The sequence below is a fragment of the Aquila chrysaetos genome, chromosome 1, assembly GCF_900496995.4.
Source record: "Aquila chrysaetos chrysaetos chromosome 1, bAquChr1.4, whole genome shotgun sequence".
NCBI classification, from domain to species: domain Eukaryota; kingdom Metazoa; phylum Chordata; class Aves; order Accipitriformes; family Accipitridae; genus Aquila; species Aquila chrysaetos.
Window position 1 is genome coordinate 75696109 of NC_044004.1, and position 20424 is coordinate 75716532.

Consider the following 20424-nt stretch of genomic DNA (forward strand, 5'->3'; position numbering starts at 1 on the left):
ATATCCTATTTGCTGTTCTGAACTGCTACACTTCTTTTCCCCTCCCAATCTATAAGATAAGCAAGCACAAAAGCCATATATCAACATTTTACTAATGTTACCTTTACAGTCATACAGTAAAGGTAAAATCTTGTAACGATTCACCTAGTTAAAAATTCCACAAGCAGAAATGGACAATGACTGAACTTGACTCAAACTGCCTCACTTGATGTCCATCACTCTAGAAAAAGGAATGTGAAAGACCATTAATGATAAATGAAGACAACGCACAAGTTTGCTCCAACTAGAGGGACAAACCTAAACACACATGCACCCCCTCCAGCTTTTTCTTTTTCATTTTCCTCAGAGTCCCTTTGATATTCTTGAATTGATGCAGACTTGGATGCATGTCTGAACTTTTCTTTCTTTCTTTTTTAAAGAAAGAGGACTTTACATAGAGTTCTACTGTGTGTTGCAGACTGAGGAGTTGCTAAGCACTGAAACTTTTCAGGCTGACAACTTCAGCCTGTAATTAAAAACGTTAAAGATGTTTTTGTATGCAATACAAATATTACTCTCTCTTGTACATCAAGCTGGTTCTTGGGACAAGCATAAGCTGCTTGATAGCAGTGTATTTCTTTCTGTAATTACATATCAACTCAGTTGGACACAGTCGCTAAGATTTTTCCCTATTAAGCAGGTAAACTGTTTTAAAATTCATCAATTCACTAGGATTCAAACTAATCTCACTTCTCTAATATATCCTGATTTATCTTGGACTCCATAAGGAACTCTGAGACCTAACAGGTCTGTGTAGCTTTATTCTTTACGTACTTCCTTTTTGGCATAGTCACTTTAATATTTTATAACTAAATTATGAAAGGCAGACAAAACCATCCCCATTTAGAAGCTAATAATAGGTAATTGATGAATAAAGTCTGTTTCCCATCATTTTTGATGTGATAAAAGAAGTGAATAGATAACAAAACCATCTCTCTCTCTCTTTTTTTTTTTTTTTTTTTTTTTTTTTTTTTTTTTTTTTTGAAGGAGCATAAAAATAGTGAAGTTGTGTTCTAAACCTGCTCAAGAATCTCCCTCTCTCTCATGGAAAGCAAACTCCATAATCAAACTGCCTTAGGAGTTTATTTCAGACAAGCAACCAATGGCTCTGGTTAGCCAGCCATGCCAAGTCTTCTATTGACACCTGCCAACCTCTTGTTGCTAAAATAAAATACAAATACAACCAGAAGTCAGATGTGACCAATGCTGTAACTGACATTTTTCTCAGCAGAAGGGGACATCATCATGTCCTACCTTAGAAGGTCTGGATTCTACACTGCATGCCCAGAAATCTGGCCAACAGTGGAGTGTCTGTGCTCCTCCCTCACTTGTCTGAGGACAGTGCAGGCCGATTATCCTGACATGGGGGTACATGTCCACTGTCAGGTCTCATAGGGGCCTGGCAGCAAAAGTAACAATAAAGACTGCAATAGAAGTTTTGAAGTTGATAGCCACATGCCAGATACTTTCTGCCCTTAAAGAGGCTTTTTTCTTCCTTTTTGCGTCAACTGTAACAAAAGAAGCAAGAATAAAATAAGCAAGTTGCTTTATGGAATACAAGGGCAATCAAAAACCACCACAAAGGCATCGCAGAGAAATGCCGTTGCAAGTACAGAAGATGAAATATCTGCCAGTGGTGGAAACTGTCTCTTTAAAATGAACTAGTGGTTTCCAGGCCCTTTTTGACTTGTCTCCTGGTGATAATCAGTCTTCCAGATGGTTTCTCATTGCCTAATGGTGTACACGAGAAAGTAAACATTTCAGATTATTGAAAAATCAAGTATCATTGCAAAACTACTCTCTTTCAGTTAAATGTTTCAGGTGAAACACTCTGAAAACATAAAACTAACAAGACTTCTCAAAGTGAAATTGAGAGCAAATAAGGGAAACATCTAGCTACATCACCCAAGAAGAGCTTTATAGGCAAACAGACCAACAGTACTCAAAAGCACAAGCTCAGAGACATCCATATCTCAGTTACATGACAACATAAAAAGAGGTCTATGTACCATAAATAAAGCAGGTATACGAGTTAGAGCCAGACTACAGCACAAGATGCAGAACAGCTTCCTTAAAATTCCTCCCCATCACTCAAGTTCTTCCACCCCACCAGTGAATAAATTCAAACTTACACTGGTAATGGTCAAATCAATAAGTTCAATTGAAACGCCTTAATCTCCATCTTTATATGGGTAATAAGGATTAAACACTGTTTGAAATGAATTATTTTATCTGAACTAGATCTCTAAAAATATTTGTACATTAAACAATCTACTTACATTTGATGTTTTATATATTCTTTGAGAAGTGCTTCATCCACAGAATACATCTGCACTCCTGTTCCATCACCATAGTAATACATCACACTAGCATTAAGCTCAGGTTGAAATACTTGGTCAGTTCCTTCCCCATACAGTTCTTGATAACCAACTGAATATTCAAAGTTCACTGCAAAATAAAAGAGAACATAATATTTTTTCATTGTCTTTCTTTTAAGTCCAGCACACAAATATTTTAAGGCATGATAAACACTGCTATTTTACTGTTGGTTTTCAGCATCTGATTTTAAAAAGACTCAAGCTACTTAATTATATTAAGCTACAGGGTATGTTTTTTGAGACAACTCAAACAATAACATTATAAACATAGTTTTAAAATTTTTGCTAAGCATCTACTACTTTGCATACTTCTAGGGTTTCCTCTGCCTCGTCCTCTTCCTCTGCCTCTACCTCTTCCTCTGCCTCTGGAGAATCCTCGAACACTGCCACCCTCACTTCTCACGCTGCACACTTCATCATGATCATCTCTCTTTTCTCTATCACGACGCCAATCTTTAAGAGAAAAAAAGCATAACACTTGCAATCATAATTAAATATCACAGTATAATTAAGTAGTCTCTGATTTATTCCTAGGTATTAACCACAAAACATTGCACTGAAAAGTGTCTCTCTCCATTTTCTGGATGCTCAGAATGGCTGAAGGAAATGACTCTGCAGAATACATGATTAGCACCAAAAAGTCCCTTGTAACATAGAGTTCTCAGCTTGTGCCCAGGCAATCCACAGACTCAGTCACGCCGGCTGAAGCTGAAGGTCAGATCTGAAAGCTGCTAGGGTGAAATGGTAAGGTTTGCCCAGCCAGGCCTAAGGGCGAGTCAGGCAGAAGCTGTTAGCAATAAAGAAAAGTAAATGGCCTTGACTGGCAGTCAATCTCAAATGCTTCTGTAGTAACTGGACACTCTGGTGCCAGCTCAGGGATCACAATACCTATGATCAGCTTGGGTCAGGAAGGCATAATCATGCAATTCTTCTAGGCATGATAATACAGTCTCCTCCTGTGGACAACACCCATACCTAGAAAGAGCTAAGAAGAGCTGCTAGCTCTTGACAATCCTGCTCTGGGCAGGATTTCCACAGCCACGGCTCTCCAGAGCCTCCCTCTTGTTCCCTCCCAGAAGCAGCCATCTACCACTTCCCTGACTCCACCCATTTAACAGCAATCATTTATTCTCTGCTGGTCCTGCCCCAAACTGAGCTTTTAAGTTAAGAACCCCTTTTTGATAACAGATGCAAATCTAAGATGACCATAAGAATCTATGTAAGGTTTTCACATAAATATGTGGTCTGCACATAGCAAAAGAGAGTGAGAGAGAAGCAGAAGAAAAGAAGAAAGGAAGGAAGGAAAGAAAGCACGTCCAAACCAGACCCCAGGCACCTTGGCTCCGCTCACCACAAAACTTAAGGACAGGTGTAATTCTCACTTTACTCATGAGAGCAAATAAACCCCTCTCTCACACACACTCTCTCATCCCATTTGTTTCTCTTTTCCTGACACTCTCAGAGACTTCTGTCTTCAGTCAGTCACCCTTGCTTAAAGTTTACGTTGTAATTGGATAGTCTTCCAGATCCCAGGGGACCTCTTTGTCAGAGGAATGCCTGGGAACACAGACTCCGATCAAATTAAGAGTTGCTAAATTTAACACAGGACTGACTAAAGACATGATTCTTTGTTCGTATTAGAAATCCTGTTTTACTAGCAACTATTTTTAATGAACACTACAACAAAATACATATGCTCATACATTCAAGTTCCTGTATTTCACTTCCTGTCAAATAAGACTCTGAATTTTAGAATATCATAATCTATACATGTGTCTCACTGGGAATTTGGACCTTAGCCTTCACACTTGCTACCCTCAACCTTAGAGATCCCAAATGCGTAGGCATTATTTGAACTACTTCCCCAAATCAGTTTCATTTTTGCACTCTGAGAGCACACGTGGCCCAGACACATGCAAAAGTCCTACATATAACACCTTCATGAGCTAGTGTATTTAAGACCGAAACAAGTTTTTTATTTAAACAGCCAATGCTCCTGAAGAGCAGGAGATGTCTTATGTTCTCTCACACTGAAACTGGTCTTGAATCACTAGAGCCTTGAGGTAGAGTTCATGCTACAAGTTTCTGGTCATTTGACCATCAGGTTTCTGAGAAATAATTGCTGAAGAAAGTGATACACTAGTAAAAATCCTCCCCCTGCCCCTGTTCATCCCTCAGACATTCAGATCACACCCTTATATCAATGTTCCTAAAATGACTTCATAAACAAATCCCATCTCAGTAGCATCCAGCACTTATTATAACGAGCAAACATTTAAATTGTTAATGTATATTGCAGTTTTAAAACTTAAATGCAAATACACAAACCAAAGAGTTACATTCAGCCTAAGATTTCTGCCATCAGACAAGCTGTATTCAGAACACCTGAGGACCAGAAACAGTACCAGATGTGGTGCATTTCTCCCTCTGTTGTGCTAGTACAACTTTTTGCATGGCTATGCTGAGAAATAGGTTGGGAAACTGAGGGAATTGGTCCAACTTAAAGGAAAAAACAACATCGGTAGAACTGCCAAAGCAGAGTTCTAAGTGTAGGTCCACAAGCAATTGCTCTGGTAGCAACAAGCTGCAGGAACAGCAGTAGAGCAGGACAAAGCAGCCACCTTATGAGACTATTCCCAAACTTTCTGCATCATAAAGCTGTGGCCCAAGACTCTGTAGGAAGCCATGAAGAGAAAAATATATGCCGCTCTGATTCAGAGCACAAGCACACGCTATAAAGGTAGACTGTTTCCAAACTCAGTTACTCAGCAGAGTCAGCGATTGAGACATTACAACTCTGATCAATTTGTGAAGAGGTTAAAAAAAAAAACTGACAGTAAGCTTTTAAACAAAACTTTCCAATTTAAAATTTGTTAAACTACAGTACAATTTATTTATTTTTTCCTGGTTATTGGCAAATAGTAACACTAGGTTTTACTTACCATAGCCAAGGTCAAGTTCCAACATAAACTGCCAATCTAATGGCCTACTCACATGGTATTATACTTTATTTGCCACAAGTAGAAAGACCCAGAGATTGAAAACTACTTACTTCTTGTCTCATTCCGTCTGTTGTTATGAGGTATTAACTTGTTTGTTTCCAGCAGAAATCTTGAGCTAGTTCGAGAGCCTAGTCTTTCTTGACTGTCTGACCGTACATCATCCAGGTGAAGTGGCACCCATTTCTGCTTGTTACCTTGAAAAGTTAATGTATTACTCTTAATTGTAGTACTACATGAGGTTTCAGCTCCTGAAAAGATTCTATAGAATTCTTCTTGTAGAGCTAGTAACAGTTAATTTCAAAGTTTAAAAACTGGGAGAAACTTTAACGTGGAAATTTTAAGATATGATGAATGACTAAACAATAATCAATGCAGTAAACAGGAATTTCTCAGACTGAAAGGTAACCTTACCTAAGCTTTAAATATACGAAATGAAGGTGAGCTTTTTTTATGTAACAGATTTTTAGATGTAAGCTCCATTACCAAGAATTTATAGCTACATAAGTGTTGAATTTATACAGTAAAATCATTACTATATAATTTCACAACTTGCATATGAAACTTAAAGATAAAAATAACATATCAGGTTAACCACTAAAATAAAGATTTCAATCACAAATGGTAAAAATTTTCCTGAGAATTTAGCTGCAGTACTGTATTTTTACCTTGAGATACTCAGATTAAGTTCATTTGAGGGCAACAAAAATTATTGGCAAAGCTGTACTTTGTTGTAGGCTGGCCTAAAATATCCACTAACTACTTATTTAATGACAGTATTTGCTGTTCTATACTCGATTGGTATTGTGGGCTTCATACCTTTGTAGCCAAGAAATATAAGCAAAGACAAAAAATGTGTTATCCGCACTGTGGGGGGAAAATATAGCTTGCACCTGTAGAATGCTTTGCTTTAAATTTCCACTTAGACTGAAAAAATTAAAAGCAATAAAGGATTTTTTTTTTTTTTAATATATACATAGGAAGATTAGGAAAGATTAAGGAATCTAGGAATTAGGAAGATTAAGAAATCTAAACAACAAAGTCTTTAGGATCTGAAGAAATATCAGCAGGGAAGCAAGAAAAAGAAACAGTTGATGGCAGCAATATCTTAAAACTCTCTCAGCTGTTTCTCCAGCCTAGTCAAGTCTAATGACCAAATGAGATACAGGTTTGTTTCTTACTTTTAATGTAACAGACTGGATCAAAAAGAAATTAATAACCTGGTTTAGTTTTCAAGTGATCACTTCAAAGTGTAAGCTAATAGTAAAACATGAAAATTAAAATGTTAGTATATATAGTAATACATACACATATATATGAAGTTAAATTAACATAGCACTATCTAGTTAATGAAATAAAGATGCAAGAGACAGTAATTGTTTGTACAGCCATGCTAAAATTTTCCAGAAACTGTCAGAGCTTCACAGACCATCAGTAGGACACAAGCTGCTTTTTTCCCAGAATTCCTGTTTGACTAAACAGAACACTCCAAAACCTGAGAAAGGAAGCCTGTTTTAAGCTTCCTACCAGAAAGCAATATATTTTGTTATCACCTAGAAAATGCAAAACAAAAAGTTTCATCAAGTCATTCAACTGGAATTAATGTAACCGTATCAATGGTGACTTACTGCATTACACATAGTGCCCAGACTGACCTTTTTTCCTTTGGTTATTAGTGTGAGCTTCATCTTCACTAATATTATCTCCTGGACCATCTGGCTTTCCCTCCGGGTTGTCCTTGATTCCATTATTGCTTTTTTGATCAGATTTCTCCTCCTTTTCTCTTTTATTTGTTGGCTTCTTACTGTGACTTACAGTCTTACACTGCAAGAGATACTGGTAATTATTTCTGACAGTACAGTTGCTGATAGCAAAAGGTATAAAAGAGGTGAGTTTTAGGAACGGTGTTGTTTTATAAAGTCTCATTTTAAGTAGTTCTATTTTCTGCTAACTTGGCAAGACTATAAAAAGAATTTTTAGACTAAGAAAGTTTTTGTTTCTTTTTTAACTGAAGATGTAGAATTGCGGAGGGCACGACAACCATGTTTCAATACCTCAGAATTTAAATTTATTTTATAAGAAATAAATAAATATTACTCACTAGTACCTACTGTTCAGACTCATTATCATTAAAAAGCTGTGCTTACAGAATACTGAATGGTAAATCAGAAATTCCGATGACGCTGTACAACCTCAACAGCATGCCAAATGTTCGTGTAAACTATAAGGAGCCGTAGGTCTTAACTCTTGACAATTCTGTTCCACTAAATCAGAACATGAACCAAAGATCAGAGGATGTGGAGGTGTATGAGTACAGATTTATTTTTTCCCACATCAGAATATGGCATTTACGGGGAACTGTGTGCCTTTGAGTAGTGCCAGCATCCTGCAGATCATCACTTCTTGGAAATCCCACAGAATACCAGGTTTCAAAGAAGGCAAAATGAGCAGCATTTTAGCGAATAGCAGAAAGTTTCATTTTTCCCCGGTATCAGTACAGGCTGGGGGATTAAGGGATTGAGAGCAGGCCTGTGAAGAAGGACTTGGGCATCCCAGTAGATGAAAAGCTGGACATGACCCAGCAATGTGCGCTCACAGCCCAGAAAGCCAACTGTATCCTGGGCTGCATCACAAGAAGCGTGGCCAGCAGGTCAGGGGAGGCGATTCTCCTCCTCTGCTCCGCTCTGATGAGACCCCACCTGCAGTACTGTGTTCAGCTCTGGGGTCCCCAACATAAGGAGGACATGGACCTGTTGGAGTGGGTCCAGAGGAGGACCATGAAGATGATCAGAGGGCTGGAGCACCTCTCCTGTGAAGACAGGCTGAGAGAGTTGGGGTTGTTCAGCCTGGAGAAGAGAAGGCTCCTGGGAGACCTTATAGCAGCCTTCCAGTACCTAAAGGGTACCTCCTACAGGAAAGACGGGGAGGAACTCTTTAACAGGGAGTGTAGTGATAGGACAAGGGGTAATGGCTTTAAACTGAAAGAGGGTAGATTTAGATTAGATATTAGGAAGAAATTCTTCACTGTGAGGTGGTGAGGCACTGGAACAGCTTGCCCAGAGGAGCTGTGGATACCCCATCCCTGGAAACGTTCAAGGCCAGGTTGGATGGGGCTTTGAGCAACCTGGTCTAGTGGAAGGTGTCCCTGCCCACGGCAGGGGGGTTGGAACTAGACGATCTTTAAGGTCCCTTCCAACCCAAACCATTCTATGTTCAGATATAACATCTACCTGCAAAATTAAGCTTTGCAGACATTTCTGCCAAACAGAAAGAATACTCCTATGTTGTGGAGATAGCTTTGAACCTGCTGGAGTACATACAGTAGATGCTGCAGTACTACACCATAATTAATTTGAACGCAAAGCCTTCCCCTAGACAAATCAATTGGGGTAAACCAAATAACATTTAGTTTGTATTTAAACAGACACTACGTGAATTTGTCTACTAAAATTCTCGTGTACTTAAGTCCGCAAAAAGTTAATATCTATGCAAAACAAACTAGACATCCAGTAAAACAAAAATCTTTAAAAAAATACTCTTAAAGCAGACTATTTCAGACAGAAAATATCAAATGTGTATATTCTTATGAAACACTACCTATGTATCTCTCAGCCACTCTGATTAGTACTGTACAGATATCATTAGTCATATCAAAATCTGACATAATAACCAAGTAGATGCTAAAGACCTGCAGTACTAAAGAGAATGCAAAAGATACGGGTGCATGTTTTCTTAAGTCATTAAAAACCAGTATTTCCAAAAAAAGGAAAAAAAGAGATGCTAAAATAAGCATATTCTAAGACTTAGTCACAAATCAATATTAGCATTTACAAATATTATTAAAGGACATAAAATTTAATCCTTTCAATGCTATTCAATCTCTCAGATCTAAGCTCAGCAGACCCTCTCCTTTTCTGACCATCAGAACAAGACAGAAAAAATAATTATTTTTTGGACATAGTTACAGAGTTTCTCTGCACTGTATCTCCTGTGTTACAACAGTAGTCTCTGAAAAGTTACAAAAAGTATTGCATAGTGGAACTGACCACACAATCATCAAGAACAGCATTTTTGTTTTATTAGGCTGCAGCAAAGGAAGAGGCTGTGCATCTGAGGTATAAAGAGCAGAGGTGAAATTATTTCTAATCTTATGAGTAGCTAAAGAAGGAGTTTGATGCACAGCTGAGAGTTACACACCTCTAATGCCACCAGATAAATTAGCAGCTTTAGGATGCAAGTCATGCATCCTTCACGATATTGTTAAGTATATCACCACTGTCTCCTCCTGAAGTGGTAGTCTCAGCAACTGACAGGAATATGGATGATGGAGAAGCTTATTAATACTTAAAAAAAAAAAAAAAAAGTCAAATCAAGGATCTTGTATAAATCCTAAACCATGATGGGAAACATGCACACACTAAAGTATTCTAACTGGTATGTGAGCAACTGAACGAGCATTCATTTATTGGCCTATAATTCATTCAGGTTTTTAAGATCATTCTAGCAATCTCAAATATTTTCTTTGAGATCCTGTAGAACAAGCTACTAAGAGGAGGCAAATCCTACCTAGCAGTAAACATAATGTTGTATCAAATCTACAGACATCTAGAATTTCTACCTGCAATGCTAAAAGCCTGGTTAGACACTTGAAAAATATTTTGTTGCTGACATAAACAACAAAGTTACGACAATCAGTTGAAGGAGAAGGGAGAGTGTTAGAAACTGAGCCCGTAGGACAAACGCTTCATGCCAAACTACCTTAATACTCTTTTTCAGTTTTCATTTGGCACTTTCAATTATACAATGCACATTGTTGAACCCAAATCTTCTGGTTTCCCTCACCAAGAAAACAGTAACAGTAAAAGCATCACGGGGTGCTGCAGAACCAAAGCAAAGAGTGAAATGGCACCTCATAGCTTGCAATTACCTGGGCTCTGTTCTTGTTTTAAATAGCATAAAAGAGGTGTAAGATATATTATGCACTTATAACTTGAGATAAAGTAAAAGGAAGATAATTTGATGGAATAGATGTTAACTAAAGATCCAGCAAGGGAAAAACGTATCGGAGGAACAGGGCAAGGATAACCAAGTTGTCCTAAAACAACCTGCACAAAGCATTCTGAGCCACAAGGGAGGGCAGCATGTTCACAACCCCAAAGGCCTTCTCATCTGTGCATAAACTTCCCAACGAGTAGAAAAGGGAAATACAAGTTTTAAAATGGTAGAGTAAATATGGCACATTTTTACCTACAGGTCCTTGGAACACCACTAAGGATAAATGGAGTGTATGTGTGCAGGCTTGTGAAGGGTTCAGAAATTCTGGTACCAGTGCAGACAGTTAAGCACAGACCAGTATCCTGAATCATTGACAAAATTTCTGCTGAAAGCTTACAACAGCCATAGCACATTCTGGGGGGAATGGTATTAAGCAGAGAAGTCAATATAGATTTTAAAATAAATAATACAGAAAATAACAAAGGATACTTACTTCATTGTTCGCTATTTCGCTTGGTGTTGGCCAGTTTGTGATATCACCAAAATCATCAGCCTGCAAAGATGAAAAACAGTTTATACTACTTCCTAGATTTAGTCCTTTTTAATATGTGGAAGATATCACTCATGGCTCAGATGGCCAGACAAACTCTTTGAGCAGAATTGTTAGAAGTAGCAATTTTTAAAAACTGAGAAATACAACAGAAAACAAACACAGAACTTTTGAAAACAGAATATGATCAATTGTAGAAACAACTATTCATTGCAGTTACATCCAAATCAAGGTCCAATACATCTTAGCTTGTAATTTGTATAACTGTCTAAAGGATGCCTTCATGAAGAATATTTTAAGCGGGCACAGACAAAAAAAAAAGATAGCAAGCAAACAAAATTTTCTACATTCTATTACAAAACAAACCAAGAGGGCTTATGACTTTTGAGCACGCATAAAACAATTGTCAGATTAAATGCTGCCTCACACATAGCTTCCCATGTGATTTAAAGGCATCTACTGCTTAAAAGTCTTTTAGCTTTTGGAAGACCTTTGAGCACAGATACTACTCAACCTCAAAAGGGGTGACTGTACAGAATTTTAGAAACTTCATTTTTCAATAAAAAGGATTCAGTGTCTCCTGTTGTCATAACGATAAATTTATAACAGCACATAAAGAACACACATCACATGACATGCAAAAAGGATTTCCAAAACCAATCTAGCATCACTTGTGCTCAAGCGATGTTGTTTCTTGGCAGCCCCTTCACATTTTTATATAATCCCATTGCTTTTTTTAAATAAAAGTGCCTTTCCTTATCCCTCATACATACGCCACTTTAGCATACCTTCAAATTTTAAATTCCCCTTCCTTTTTTACTTTTCTCTGTCTTCAAAACTAACCATTACCAAGGCAGAACACAACACTTCCAGTTGTAACTTCAAAATACCTTGCTATCTTTTTATTTTAGTAATATCAGCTATTTACCAAATTGAATATTTACAGCCAGAAATACTCCTTTGAAATTATTTCATTTTCTTACCATATTATCAGCTGAGCTAAATGCCAGTTTATATTAACAGGTTAGATTAACTGGGACTTCTAACACAATCAGTCCAGTAACTCATAGCTAAATGTCCTTCTGGCAAATACAAACCTTGCTGCATTTCCTTGTCCTGGGTTTCACTGCTTTTATAACTTTAGTGGAATTTTGTAGTTCTGAAAAGGAAGAAAAATATTTTCAGGCGAAGAATTAGACTGCACTTTAAAAGAGTAAGGAAGGCATACTTTAACAACCCTGTTTAATGACCTATCATACTACACCAAAGGTTTTTTGAGGCCTTGGTATCGAAGTCAATTAACATCTCCATAAAATAACTAATAGTACATGACACTGAGAAACTCACATTCACAATGATTGTAAATAATCTTGAAAACCAGGTGTACAGGATACTGTATAACACAGTATTTAAGCATTTGCTGAGATATAAGGTCAAGACTAAAACCGCTGGTATTTTAACCTAAGAAGTAGCAAAGAAAATGAGCCCCTGAAACACATTTTAAAAGTTATCCTATTAGAAGCTGTATTTATAAGACTGAATTTATGAAATCTATCATTATGCAAGCAAGAAAAAAAACACAGAAGCAATTACGTATTCACAAATTCCTAGTAATTTCCTTTTATATGCATTTACTCAAATACCAAATAAAATTTAGCCATATTGCTCATAATCAAGCCAAACCAATGAAAAAAAAAAAAGGAAAGGCGAAAAGAGAAAATTACTATAAAAACTACATGAAGACTAATAAATTTTAATGCCCAAATTCCACAGTGGATAAGTTTATGATAAATATGTGCATTTGCAACAAAGCTGACACTCATACATTTTAAGAAGCAAACCGAGTCAAGACCTAAACTTTATAATAATGATCCCATCTGACCTCCTAAGCATGAGTTCATTATACTTCTACCAGTAATATCTGCCAGGAATTAATATAATGTTTGTAAAGAGTGCTCTCATATATGGCAACATTATTCGGCCTAACGATCTAGGATCAATAACCTACACTGAAAAAAACCCAGTCTATTTAAACTTTAAATACTATGTATTTTAGTACATGTGCAATTACCCTTCCGTATATGAACCCGATTTTCTTATTCTGTGCAATTTTTCCCTACTCATCTCAGTTGTGTTCTACTTCTTGCGTTGGGAATTCAGGGGGAAAAATAACCACTAGTATCAGGCAATTTTTCTTGGGAGATTAGAACTGAGACAAGGGAAAACTACCTCTTAACTTCTCCTGTTAAGCCCTGGTTCTGTTCTGCCAATGTGTATTTTCCCATAGAGAAGTGGTCACAACCCTTCCTTGAAACTCCTTATTCAGTATTTTATTGCAAGACAAGCTTGAAACATTGAACATGACTGAAATCACTAGTGGATTATTATTTCATACAGGGATAACATCACCTCCTCAACCCTTATCTCTTTCACATCCAGTGACTAATCTTCCTTATCACAGCTTCACACTGGGAACCCCACCCTCGTGCCCCAGTGACTCTGAAAACCCTCTCTGTCTACTTCCTGGAATATACTGTGAACGTTAAAAACACAAACTGAAGTATACTCCATATTCCACTGTAAATTATATTAATACTGCTATATACAGCTTGCACATCACACAAGACATGTGAATTCAACGAATGCTGATCAGCCTTTGACCTTTGCCACACCATTTACCAGCAGGTTTTCTTCCTCTCCTACAGATCTGCTTTTTAAAACAAAGACAAAGCACACCCCCTCCAAACTGCCTCCTTCTTGTTATTCAGCCACAATTAACTTTAGACTGAGAGCTTCCAGAAACACAGTGACTGTGTAATCCAAATTTTTACTTGTCATCCAACAGTAAACTAATTGCCCTTTACAAAACAAGACAAACAGCTGTAGAGGTGGAGCAGCAAACAAATTTGTAATTTTCTCCAACAAAACTGCCAATTATCTGTAAAGGTAAACTGACTGGCCATAGCATTTGTCCTCCAGTAGTCGGTAAACACGCACCTCTCTTTAGCTGTTCAATTACCTTACTGAAGCCCTTTTTCCATCTCACAGCACTTCTACTTAAATTGCTGCCGAAGGATGGCTCTGCCAGAACTTCTACTCTGTGTGTCACCAGGGCGTAGCAAGGGATTCAAAAATAAAAGACTCGATGTCGCTGCACTATCTTAGTCATGGGATATTATTCCAGGCAGCAGGAGAGGCTATCTGAATCGACAGAATGAGACCCAACTTGTTTTAAGGAATCTCTCTTATCTGTATGTAGTAATCCAAGACTTGGAAGATGCATTTGCACACTAAATGAAAAGAAAATTACTGTTAGGCAACACACCGCCTAGTTGATGATGCCCTTTCTGAACACAAAGGCTCAAGATCTCACCACGCTCCATACTTCCCTACCCGAAAACAACTCCATAGAGTTTCTTGTCCTCCCAGAAGAGCCATGCTCAAAACCAAATTTTACCGATTGTTCCTGACCAGCTTTCTGGGGCTTCTTGTGTGGGAGTTGGATTTTAGTGTGAAGCATGAAAGGGAAGATAAAAGGGAAGGGGGGGAGGGGGAAAAAAGGAGGGTGGGAGAGTAGAAAACATCAGATCACTTAAAGGTTTTACCCAAGTCACATCTGTTGTTACGAACAGGCCTAGAGCCACTGTTCAGGCAAAAGCTACTCTAGAGTGCATTTAGATAAAAGCTCTATGCTTAATATTACTCTGGTGTTTAGTTTCAACATCACATAACAGTGCTGAACACCCAGAAATGGCATCTTTAGTACATTGCTTCAGCAGAACCCAGCAAGCCCTTGCAAATAAACTATTTCACTTACTGTTAATTCCAACCTAACTGTATTAAAATGGTTTATTCAGTCATATGCTATAAGGTAACTTGTTTAGTAAGGCATGCCATGTTGATAAAAGAATTCAGTTATCTTCAATTACTTTACTTGCTAGATTTCAGCTAAGTTTTGAGGGAGGAAAAAAAAAAAAAAATTAAAGATGAGGAAGTTTAACTGCCAATGATCATCTTTCAATCACTGAACTCCATCCAGTAAAGATGCCATCCACACGAAGAGAGAAATCAGCCTTCAAAGCCATTTTTATTCTGGTTCTTCCAAGTCTCTTAATACATCGCATCTCAACACGAGGTATTTTCTGCAGAAAGACATGGATATGCAAAGATGCCAAGTGCAGTATGTCAAGATACATGGGATGACAGTTCTGAAAAATGAGAGATGAATTTTGGAACCACAAAACCAGCAGCAATCCTCTGGAGCAACAGAAAAGAAAAAGCAGATTGGATGCTGTGCAGAGGCAAGAGAAGCAAAGTTTGTACATAAAGACGTACCACTGATTATGAGACAAATTACGTTTTCAGTAGTAGTACTTCAGAATGGATGGTTTGAAGTTCTGCAAATAATTAGTCAGCAAGTAATTTTTTCTGATAGAAGGGGAGCGATCTTATTGTCAATTTCTTCTGAAAGCAAAGTCTATTAATAAAAGGTGGAACACATTCTACCTTTGACACAAACGCGGTTTATCCTGTAAGGACTTCTAGACAATATTCAAGTTTTATTGTTTACTTGGACTGCACATGTATTTCCTTCAGTGAAGGAACAATATCGCATAAATACCAGAAGTGCTTCAGGAGGCGGTTGAAATCACCCAGCAGAACAGCTCTTCAAAACTTCAGTGGAACATGTTTGCTGGATCTTGTACAACGTTTTCCTTTCAATGCTCAGTTTGAAACTCCACAGTATAATTCATTTTTAAACAAGGTAAGCTCTGCTTAAATCTATCGTTTTAACAGATAAACGTGAAAGCCTTGCAAATGTGACAAAACAATCCCTTGCAGTATATCATAATTTAAATCTAGAGCATGGATTTAGATCCAAGATTCTGGGAAATAAAAAAAAACCTAAAGAGTAATTATGCTCACATCCTTTCCTACAACAGTTCTAGCATTTTATAGCAAAACTACATTAGATTGACCTTCTTCTCACTATGTGAACAACTAACCAAGGCAATGAGTTATGACACCTGCACATCCTTCCACCTATTTACATTCAAAACCAGTCATTTTTTCAATACAGCAAGCAACAGGGAAAAAAAATCCCCAATACATGATTGATTAACCTTATACTATTTATTTTCCTTGCATTTCATTTCTCATTTCATTTTTGTCTTAGTTTCTTTCTAGAAAGCTGCAACCTGTGACTCAATTTCTACAAAAGCTTTCACAGTCTAAAGGGAGCACGTGCTAGAGCACAGCAAGCCAGTAGCATGTCTTCAACTCTAGACAGCAGGATAGATTTCTCTCTCGTAACAGGTCTCCAGTTTAGAAACAACAACAACAACAAAAACCTTACCATCTAAAATGACATATGCTGTTATATACAACTAAAATACAGACAGCAGGTTTGTGAAGATAATGTTTTTAATCCCTTCAGGGTTGGGGTAACCGTCAATGTTGTACCTTCTGATAATTTTAAAAATAATTTTTAAAAGCTGCTATTAAAACACTCGGTGAATTCATAAGAACTAACGATAGTATCTGCCTTAGATACACAAAAAAATTTGATAATCAGATCGTTTACCAATTATTAATCAAAAGCTTGCTATTCCTAGTAACACAGTATACCTTTACTAAACTGTACTTTTACAACCTGTTTTGCTAACAGACTAAAGCAAATCAATTTATACCATATAGCACTACAGTGAACTGGGTCTGCTACCAGAATATCAATCAGATAAAAGGTGTTCTTTGATGCCCAGAAATAAATACAATGAAAAAAGACAAACGGAGCACAATACAAGACTGAAGTGTGCAGTTATTTTAATTAACTACATCACTCAAGCACACTAGGAAGCAAACCCACTTCAACCACTTAAGCAGCACAGGTATTTTGCTTCATCGAATACTTTCATAAATGTCATGAACAATTTTTGAATAATCATCTAATGAATTAGTAGAGACCCACATCAGCTATACAAATCACAGGAAGACTAGAGAACTTGTCATTCAGATTCCCTTTTGCAAGCTTACAAAAAGGGCAGCACTTTGGATTTCATCAAACGAAGAGGTGGGAGAACTTTCGTAATAAAATTATTTCAACAACTCCATCCTGGGCAAATTATTTATATGGAGGAAGGAATATATATATTTATATGGAGAGAAGGCTCTCTCTTCCGTGAGAGCCCGGCTCTGAGGGGTAGCTGAGGAAAAACAAGGAATACGGGACTAACGCTGGGTTGTGCAGCTTCCATGTGGACACATCTTGTTAGCTCAATTTAAAAAAAGCTTATCCTGTTACCTTGTAAAAAATTATCTATAGGATTATATAGGACTTCTTCCTCGCAACCTTTCCTCTCCTTTTACTCACAGAGCTTCAACTTGAAGAACTGAAGACTTACTGCAATATATTGGCTGGCTGGGTGCCACAAGGGAAGGAAGACACACCGCAGAAGTACCTGTCATCATCTGACAGCCTATACTAAAGCTAACTCCCTGCGTTCACGATCACTGGGATTAGACAGAAGGCTATTAATTTCACTAGCAATTTTATACTGCTGCCAGTCTTTCTCCATAAGTTAAATGCAGATTAGAATGTAAAAATAGCTGTAAAATTCTGAAGTTGTTCTGTTTAAAAGCAAATTTTAATAAAAGTTTAATAAACTTTTATAAATAAGTTTTTTATAAAAATAACTTAAAAGTTTTTTAAGCTTTGTTAAAAGCTTAGTCAGAAACACCAAAATGTAACAAACATACCATGAAAAATTCAAATATGTTTACATCAGATGTTCGCTTTACTATAACATGATTAAAACCTACTAACATGTCCGAGACAAAAACATAATAGGGCACGGTAACAACGCTTTGACCGAATTCTTTCGCCAAGAATTTTAAGCCTTTTACATTACTTTTTTCCTTCTAGTGTCAGCTGACATTAACAGTTTCTTTCAGTAACAAGAGTCAGGTTTGCCCCTATTACAAACTAATGCCACGCTAAATTGAAAGTCAAAAGATGACAGACTGGGGTCAATTTTCTCAAGCGTGTAACTATCACTGAACACACCATATGTGCACGTCTCAGGAAACTTTCAACAAATTAAGCCAGGATCAACAAGTCGAACAGGATTCAGTCACTACTTTGATGTGAGATTCTTTTACGTTTTATTATCCTCTTTACGGATAGTTTTACATTCCATGCCTGTAGTATTTTTGCTCATCTACTTATTATTTCACATGACTAATTTCCATACTACTACATTCATAAGGGCCTAGCGTGACTGATTTTGCTTTGCCAACATGCAATTAGTTACTTCAAAATACATCCCTCATTGCAGATGGAGGCCCATGGCAATTCCTTCCTTCAAACACCCAGGAAAGATCAGCTGCTTTGTCTTTTACAAGGGAAAGAGCAGTGGCTCCTTCTTGGTGCTGTCGGTGCTGGCCAAACCAAAACACGCACCCTAGTATGCGTTCCTCAGTGATGCCATTACCAGCAACAGTGACTCCCGTATTTGCTCAATTATACAGTTGCCACTGAAAAAGATGTTCCGGTGCAACAACTCGGTTTAATATTAACTTGATAAATGGTAAGCACGACTTTTACACAGAAGAAAAATAATTTTTCATTCTCTGAAATCATCAAATTAAGCATATAATGCACACAGTACGTGAAGTCACCGCCTCCTTTCTCCTCCTTCCTTCAACAACTATTTGTGTATTCTACCTTAAGTGGAAAAGTAAACTTTACAGAAGGTGAAGCACGAGGTGGCTAATGCAACAAAAGAAGCTTTCGCAATGATTCTGATGTACCATTATTATTACTGCCACAGCAAGGCAAATGAGTGACAAATTCCCTTTCATGCATGGACAAGACCACAAGCTGCTGCCCAGCAAGCAGGATTGTAGAAGCTATGCACAAATAGGTATTTATGAGTGCGTCAGTACACACAAACGAAACAGTCGAGATGATAAAGATGACTATATATGTTGCCAAAAGGTTTGATCTTCAGCTAAGTAGAGATTCTGTGGTCTGGAGAACTCCTCTGCTTGCACGACCTGCATACTTGAAACTATAAATTATATATTTCTCTTTGTGAAGGAAGTACACGTGTAATTCAAGGATAAAAGCGACTGTGAGATCACAAAAAGGTTTGTCAGGTGCCTTCAGGTGCAAGCGCTGAGATTGAACTTCTCAGGAAATGCAGGTTGAAATATGTATTTTGAGGTCAGCAGTTTACTTCCAGCCAAGAACAATACTCCGAGAAGCTGCTAACTTCTAGGAACTCTTTGCTAGCCTAAGCATAAAGCCTGGCCATTTCAAGTCAGGTCTTCGACGACCAACTTAGTAAAGCCATCTGCCCGTTTAGTCGGTATGGAGCCTATAAAGTAGCTTTCTCTTACGCATAGTGATTAAAGGCCAGAAAATTATACCACGGCTACTCTCGCTCCCTTCTCTTTCCACATAAACAGCTTGAATCCCGAGAGCAAGCAAACTGACTACTTTCGTTAACGCTTAAAGCCTCCGCCACCCAAATCTTCTGGAAAGCAAAACCAAGTAACGGATCGTACGGAGGACCTTGCTATATAATTAAACAAAAAAGACCTGCGGTAAAGCAAGCGAGCGCCGTCGTCGTCCGTCCCCCCGCGCCGGCCCCGGCTCCGGGCGGCGGCCGGACCCCACCTCCCCTCGCTCGCTTCCCTCCTCTGCCCATGTATGTCAAAAGCCCGAGGGCCCGGCTCGCCTCCCGCCGAGCTTGCACGGCCGCCGAGGCCGACCCGCACCCGGGCCCGGCAGCGCGCTGCCCGCCCCGGGGGGGGGGGGGAGCGGGGAGAAACACGCGCGTTTCGCTTCTAAAAAGAAAACCAAAACAAAACAAACGAAAACCAACACCGACACCACACGCCGACCGGCCCGCCGCCGCTCCCCCCCCGCCTCGCCCCACACACACACACACACACACACACACACCGGGCCCGGCCGCCGCACCTGGGTCCTGCGGGACGAGCTGCCCGTCGGCCGCGGGCGGTGAGGGGCTGTCCCGCGCGGGTCTGCGCCTCGTCCACGGGTTCTCCTTGGGCGGCGGGGCTTCCACCGCCGGCCGCCGCCGGCCGCCCTCCTCCGCGGCCTCCTCGCCGCGGGGCGAAGCGGGCTCCGGTTGCCGGGGCTCCTCCGATTCCCGAGGCTCCTCCGATTCCCGGGTTCGGCCGACCGCCGGGCCGCCGCCCTCAGGGCCCCAGCCCCGCCGCTCGGCGGGCGCCGCCGACACCTGCGCCGCGGACATGCCCTGCCGCCCGCCGCGAGGGGCCGCCAGCCGGGGCGGCCGCAGGGAAGCCAAGGCGGGGGCGGAGGTGGCCCGCCTCCTCCCCTCGCCGCCGCCCCGCCCCGGTCCGCCCCGGCTGCGGGAGATCCCCTGTCAGCTCCGCCGGCCGGGCCGGAGCGCCGTTGGCCCCCTCCTTCCCCTCA

General features: G+C 39.3%; 1 protein-coding gene across 14 annotated transcripts in view; it reads right to left on the reverse strand.

Moving 5' to 3' along the window:
* Positions 1–20370, reverse strand: part of LARP1B (La ribonucleoprotein 1B) — a 34367-nt gene extending 13997 nt beyond the window's left edge. For 2 of the 14 annotated variants that reach the window (XM_030026681.2, XM_041122613.1), the window contains exon 1: positions 1294–1547. Coding sequence is in view for 12 of the 14 variants with exons in the window: in XM_041122609.1 (XP_040978543.1) it covers positions 2319–2487; positions 2727–2870; positions 5470–5613; positions 7072–7252; positions 10905–10964; positions 12059–12120; positions 19930–20242 (1073 nt within the window). In the remaining 2 variants the exon portion in view is untranslated. Of the gene's footprint in view, positions 1–1293; positions 1548–2318; positions 2488–2726; positions 2871–5469; positions 5614–7071; positions 7253–10904; positions 10965–12058; positions 12121–13197; positions 13262–14286; positions 14360–19929 lie in introns of those variants that run through there. The other 12 variants (XM_041122609.1, XM_041122582.1, XM_041122621.1 and 9 more) reach the window with 12 other exon arrangements.
* Positions 20371–20424: the final 54 nt, after the last annotated feature.